This window comes from Ctenocephalides felis, unplaced genomic scaffold (genome assembly GCF_003426905.1).
Source record: "Ctenocephalides felis isolate EL2017-DRISC unplaced genomic scaffold, ASM342690v1 CF-g0.4_SCAFFOLD_01492, whole genome shotgun sequence".
NCBI classification, from domain to species: domain Eukaryota; kingdom Metazoa; phylum Arthropoda; class Insecta; order Siphonaptera; family Pulicidae; genus Ctenocephalides; species Ctenocephalides felis.
Genome location: NW_020537646.1, coordinates 34,326,374 through 34,333,659, shown reverse-complemented (window position 1 = coordinate 34,333,659; position 7,286 = coordinate 34,326,374). Strand labels below are relative to the sequence as shown.

The following is a 7,286-nucleotide window of genomic DNA, read 5'->3' as shown; positions in this document are numbered from 1 at the left end:
AAAACAGTCCTAATAAAATATTGATGTAAAAAATATTATATTATAATATAATATTTATTATATTATAAGACTGTAGTATACTACAGTCTTTTGATATCGTACATATAAAATAAGGGTCAATTTTTGAATATACATCATTTTACTGGAGTTTTAAGATTTGTGATTTTATTTATTATTATTCCGCATTTTCACTTAATCCATTTAAATATTCCATATGATTAAGAAATAAAATTATATAATTTTAATTAATATTAAGACATTTTTATATATTTTAACTTTAATATTATGTAATAATTAACATTTTTTATAGTTATGATGATTAATATATCAATAATATAATTAACCCAAATTAAGAATTGAGCTTATAAGATTTTTATATTGTGTAATTATTATATAATAATTAAATTATATATTTAATATGCGTTTTACTGCATTATCGGAACGCTTTGACCGCAGTCTTTTGAAATCAATTTGAATGAACAAGTTAAATCTATAACGGTAGATGTCCGCATGATTTTAAACTAAAAACCTAGTCGTCAAGTCGAATCAAGCGATACGAATCAATACGAATCATTCGAATCAATCGCTTCAACCACATTCGAACCAGATTTTAGTTGACTTAAATCGAGACAGAAATCCATAAATATATATTTTTCATTTTAATAAATTTAAATATGAAATTATCAACTTTAATAAACATGAAAATGAAAAAAATGAATAAAATCATTTTAGCGTCTCGACTTCTGATTCAAATCAAAATGAACCGAATCATCCGATTTATACGACTGAACCGCATCATCTGATTTCAATCGACTAATATGACTTGACCGTATCATCAGACTTCATTCAACTTAACCGAATCAATTAACTTTATTTGATTTAATATGATTCTCATGAGTTAACTTTTGAAATTTCAAAAATGTGTCATGAAGAAATATTTATTAACTTCCCGTAGGGCAAATAGTAATCGCAAAAAATCGAAAATGAAAATTTTTGCATATCCTCACGTTTGGAAGGTTTCTGAACATTTTGGCAAACCTTAGAAAAAATGGATATGTGTGTGTGTGTGTTTGGATACAATTTTCGACCACGATTTCACGAATCAACCGATTTGAATGATTTAAAAATTCGATTACTATCGATGAGAAGACGTGCTGATTCGTTTTTTGTAATGACAGGTCAAGCCGTTTCGAAGATACAGGGCAAAAAGTGCCAAAAACGGTAATTCAGCTCTTGAGAGAACAGAGTACCCGATTTGAATGATTCAAAAAACATTTCACTTGTATTGACGAAGACATAATACATCAAATTATCAGATATTTGATATTTTTTTTTAGAAATGAGTATTAATTTTGTTAGATTCCGCACCAAGATTCTTAATTTTTGAAATTTATTTATACGGTTCAAGCAAATTACAAAGATTTCAGTTTTTTTTTTTCAAAATTCTCAAAAATATATAGTTTTATACTTCAAATATAAGTTTTAAATTTATCCAAAAAATATATCCTCAGAAGGATTTATTTGGCACCTCTTGCTAATGCAAACTTTCTCAAGTGTTTTGAGCGATAAGATCGTAACTGTATATTTTATGAGCAATAAAATATATAGTGAATATAATTATCTATTTGAAAATGTTTAAAACAATTGTTGTTAATCATTGATCAATATTTATTGATTACTTTTTTTTTTCTCGAATATTTAATTCTGGTACGAAAAGTCCAGCAATTTGCCCTAAGACACGATGCCATGCACCACTAGTTTTATATTATGATAAAATTTTTTGCACTGCTAATTTACTGATGTATCAGAGCATATAGATCTTTTGTAGGTTACAAATTATATTTGAAACTCTTTTAAAGTACAATGATAAAGTTGATAAAAATGACAAAGATAAAACTTTATTTGTTACAATTTTCCAACCAAATAAGTATTTTAAATATTATGTTGCATCATTTAATATTCTACAAATATTTTTGTACAGTATGATCAAATATTGTAGAAACAATAATAATTATTATGAGAAATGCACTTAGTGTCTATCACAAATAAATACAATACGTGATATTATTGTAAATACTTATAATATTAATATTTTAATCAAATGAATCCAAGTTTCAGTGTGGGGAATCAAAGTTGCTATATTTCCATATAAAATACTACTTTCACATTAATTTATTAATAAAAAAAATATTTTCAAATAAAAAAGATAGAATGCGGATTGGAAGTACTTTTCACATGTGATTTAAAGTACAATAATGTGAGGTAAACTGTAAAACAGTACAAAATTTGTATTTGTCTAGTATACACTTAAATGTAATTGTCAAGACGAATATTCAAATATTAGCTAACAAATTTGAGTGGTTTCAAAAAACTTCAGAATTTAATCTCTTCGCCTTCTTTTACTATCATCATTGTGCTCATCAGGCTTTTGTGCCTTGGGGGCTCTCTTGGCCTGGTTCAAGAACTGATCCAAACCGAATGGATCCTCTTCTCTTTCAAATTGCACTGGTCCACTTCTTGGTGCTGATGGACCTGATCTGTCCACACCACTAAAATCTTTATCTGGGACAAATCTGAAAAATAAAAATAAAAACATAATATCTGTTATAACTATTAAAAATCAATTCATTTGATTTAGCATTTAAAAAATATGCAACAAGAATTGAATTTAATCTTTGTGTATAACAATTTTCATACCTATTTGTGTTAACAATTTTTTCAAGATCTCCACCATAATTGTCTTGATCAATGTTTTTGCTGGGTCGATATATGTGAGAACCAATAGAGTTTGCATCCCTCCATGGTTTATCATATACATTGTATTGCTCATCATCTCCATAACCTATAAATTAAATTACAAATAAATTATTTGTATTCAATTCTATACTTTATATAATATAAAGATGATTTATACAGACCTGAGTCCATTCCCTTTGTAGTATTGAATAATCTTTGATCAAACTGTCCTCCCTCCGCAATAGTTTTTGCAGGAAGACCCAAGGCAATCTAAAATAGAAAAAGAATTTTTCATACTGCTAAGTTGCAAAATAATATAAAAGTTTAATTCAACTATTAATCACAACTTCTGAAATAAAAAAAATACAAACTAAAAAAACCCTCTTGATATTTGTTTCAACTACTATTTCCAAATATCTTTACCTGTTCACTAATATCTCGTTCCCTCTCTCGTTGCAGTTTACCCCTTTTCTCAGCACCAGCTCTGGCCAAATTTCTTTCTCTAGCTCTCTCTCTGTGCCTTTCAGCTCTTAATTCATCTCGTTCTTTCATTTCACTTGGAATGACTGTTTCACCAGCAGGATCAATTTGCCTGATACCAGCTCTTTCTTCACGAGCTCTTTGAGCAAGTTGACGTAAACTATCTTCTTTCTTTTCTTTTTCTTTTTGAGCTAATTTCTTCTCAAGTTGAGCTCTCATTTCGACAGCTTCACGGGCTTTTCTAAATAAGAAATAGATATTTAGGGAACATAAAAGTATTTACATATTCTTACAAATAATGTAAATGGCAATTTGCAAAACATCTTACCTATCAGCAATATATAAAGCTTCTGCTAATTTAGCAAAATTTTCGTTGATATGAACTTGCTGTAAGCCTCTGCCATCAGCAGCCAAACGCTTATCCAAGGGTATTGTGTAACCTGAAATTATTAGTAGAAATTATTACTTTACAATAAAATGGTACTTTATAATATTTATATTAGGGTTCATTAATATATTCATAGAACTACTTCATCAAATTTCAGATTATATAAATTATTTCCAAGATTCTTATATCTTCAACAATGTTTAGCAAAATATATATAATTACCACAATAAAAATTATATTAAAAAGTTTACTTGCCTTTCATATTAATTGATAAACAAAAATATTATTACCTTTGGCGTTCTTCCAATTAGATATACAGGGAGGAACTTTCCATTCACGTTGTTCTTTAACTGATACTTTCCTTGAAGGACTGTGCAATACAGGTGCAGGTGGAGATGGAGCACCTCTTGGAATCTTTTTATTTATTTTGAACCGAGGGGGTTCCATTGGATCAACTTGAGCCTCAACCATTCTGTTTTATTAAAAGTATTATATGTTAGAATAAATTACACAGAAAACTTCAATATAAAACAACTGACCTTATAACACGTTGTTTTGCTCCAGAATTAAACTGATCGCCTTGCTGCGAAGGTGTGTATCTTATATATTGTGCTGGTGCTTGTTTATCAGCAGCACGTACTGGCATAGCAGCTTGAATTTTAGCACTAGTGATTTTTTCTAGTGCCAATCGTGTTTTTTCCATATTTTCCTTAATAGTTTCTTCATCTGGCTTTTGTAATTCTGGTGCATCATCATTAAGTACTTCTGCAGGTAATAAAGCACTTAAACTCGAATACACAATCTGAAAATAGTAATTCATTTTTTCACTAAACATAGGCTATGAAAATAACTCTCCTCAGCTCTTCACAGTATGGTGATACTTTGTTTAATTAGCAAAATTTATTTCAGAGCAAAATAACACTTTAAATTTATTAAAGCGAAACAACATATTCACACAACTTTGTGTAATTGTTTTTGCCTCTGTCAGCAATTTACTTTGCTACATAAATTTATACATAATTGATATAAAGTAATATTACTTTACAATTTGTTTTGCTTCTTAAATTTGTATATCAACACAATGCCTATAGTTTCTTGTAATAAAACTTTAGCATTAATATATTATTATATACATACTTTATCCTTAGAATGCCCTTGTCTAGCAATTGCATCATATTTAATCTTCCCCGATTGATCAAGTTGCACTGCCAATGCATTCGAAGTACCTTTGTTACTATTAGGCGCTCCCATACCTAATGGGTATTGTGCCACCATAATTTCTGGAAAAGCTCCGCCATCTGCAACATATTTTTACCATATATAACATACAGTTTTCATAGTATATCAAATTAGGCTATTAAAATGACCTCCAAAATCTTGTTCTTGTCGTGGAACCCAACCTCTCCTTTGTCCATAAGGAGGCGCAGCAATTCTTGCTGAAACAAGGGCACCCACGGGTGGTGCTTGTATGCGTCTTTGTTCATCTCGATCCCAAGCGGGTCTCGAAGGAGCTGGTAAAATACTGAAATAATCAATTGTAAATCAGCCATTGTTGTTAAATTATTTTGTCGAAGTTAATAAGCCACTTGTAAATTATTGCACAAACCTTGATAAAGACATTTTTATCTTAGTGACAAATACACAGTTACAACTAGCATTCACTTAATAATATTTTGTTTATTTCCATATGCATTAATTATATTTAGTTATGTCTGGCATTGGCACTAAAGTATGACGGATGTTAAATTGCTAACTTCACTCACCATCACCTTGGCCATGGGTACCAACATTACCAACGTCAAAACAACAATGGATGGTAATGATATGACATTTGAGCGTTGGATACAAACATAGTTTTAGTTTTTAGTGATGGTTTTAATTGTTATTCGACAATGTTACAAGCATTCGTGTGTTTACTGACGTTTATCTTTGTTAATTTGAAATTATATTCAACTGCCAAATTGTGTTATTGTGGTGATACATTGAAAACGAACAATTCATAGAAAATTGTAACCTTAAAATTGTGCATGTTGAAATGTACAATAAAATAATATTCAAATCAGTGTTAGACAGAAAAATACTTTTGTGTTTACTTAGTTATATAACTAAAACATGATTTGGCGTAAAAGATATAAAATGGCTTTGAACTGGACATTAATTCGAAAATTTGATCAAATATTGTAGCAGAATCCATTCGAAGGTAAGAAAAAATTTATTTCTGTTTGTTAAATATTTGATTTATTGCCACCACGTATGATATGAGTCTGAAGAAAACTAATTTAATAGATTTAATACAATATTCAATCATATAATAAATGATTTTATTTTATGATTTACAATACTACAATATGGTATGCGTTGTGCATATGTATACGCAGGGCAGGTCCTTGGGTCTTCAGCGTCCGAATGTCATTTTTTTTCTGGCGCCCCCCTCCCGAATTATTTTAACTGTTTTAACAGTTTATCAATAAAAATGACATTTTTGTTAATTTTTGCAAATACTTTTTAATATATCTGGATTTAGTATCCAAAAAATTAGATACAATCTAAAAGCGCATAAATTACATTGATTTCAAATTTATTCAGAAGATCGATGAGACTTGTGGGCGCTCTCATAATCAAATTGTTGTGTCTTCTTTCGAACTATTTCTTACGGAACTATTTTTAATTTTTTATTTACAACCCGATTTTTTTTAACACATCTTAAAATTTCAGCATGTTTATTACTTCTTGCAAAAATATTTTTAAATTTTAATTTATTTACAACGCATGTGTAATATTAATATTTAAGTTTTGAAACAATTTATTTATTTATTTTGAGAATTTTATGCAATTTATTCTTTTGAGCAAATCATAGAGAGCAAATTCTAGCCTTTCATTATTGAACATAACACTCCTACTTCATATTGGATTATTTTAATTTAATTTTTGATTATATAAAATCCAAAATTGCATCGAACACTTCTCTCATTGATATCGAAAAGGTCGAATTGTATGTATTCATCTTTATTTTCCCATCGTGTCAGATTGTTATTTTAAAGTTAAATTTTTAACGTAATCTAAAAAATTGACCAAAGATTAGTAGAACATGCAATGAAATTATATATTTCTCGAATGATATTGAAAAAAAAATTATATTATAAATTTCATATCTGAACCTCCTGTTGGCGTCCTCTAAGGGGTGCGACCGCGCTTTTCGCATTCATCGCATTATAGGTAGGACCGGCTCTGTGTATACACATGTGAATTGAGTGTACTTGTGTTTATAATTGCGATTCTATACAAGTATATGCACATTATAATTTTTTTAGTTACACTAATTTGGTAACTTTTGGAAACCACTCGGTTTTTCCTTTGAAAAGCCACTGTCAATTAACAAACTAATTACTCAATGTCTATCCATTGATAGATTGTCCATTCATTGGTCTTCTCAATATGTAATCGTTAGTATTATGGTCTTATTAATTATGTACTTATTAATTAATTACGTATTTGAAAATGATTTGTAACACTTACGGGACGGCACCGATTTCAAAACAATCTACTGAACCGGCTGTAAACTTGATTTCATTGTGCATGTTATGCAATTTGTTTGATAAAAATTTGTGGCCATTGAAGGACATACATTTATAACATTAATTTATTTTTGATCATTATGTAAAGTTGACGTTCAAAACAATTT

At 29.1% G+C, this 7,286-nt stretch overlaps 1 protein-coding gene across 1 annotated transcript; it reads right to left on the bottom strand.

Moving 5' to 3' along the window:
- Window positions 1-2,202: 2,202 nt before the first annotated feature.
- LOC113369911 (puff-specific protein Bx42-like) lies at window positions 2,203-5,342 on the bottom strand. The gene is made up of 10 exons (XM_026610529.1): window positions 5,211-5,342; window positions 4,972-5,126; window positions 4,742-4,902; window positions 4,144-4,406; window positions 3,895-4,076; window positions 3,545-3,656; window positions 3,160-3,457; window positions 2,919-3,006; window positions 2,698-2,842; window positions 2,203-2,573 (listed from the first exon to the last, which is right to left on the bottom strand). The coding sequence occupies exons 1-10, from the start codon at window positions 5,222-5,224 to the stop codon at window positions 2,381-2,383; spliced, it is 1,611 nt and encodes a 536-aa protein (XP_026466314.1). The 5' UTR covers window positions 5,225-5,342; the 3' UTR covers window positions 2,203-2,380.
- Between the last annotated feature and the right edge of the window lie 1,944 nt (window positions 5,343-7,286).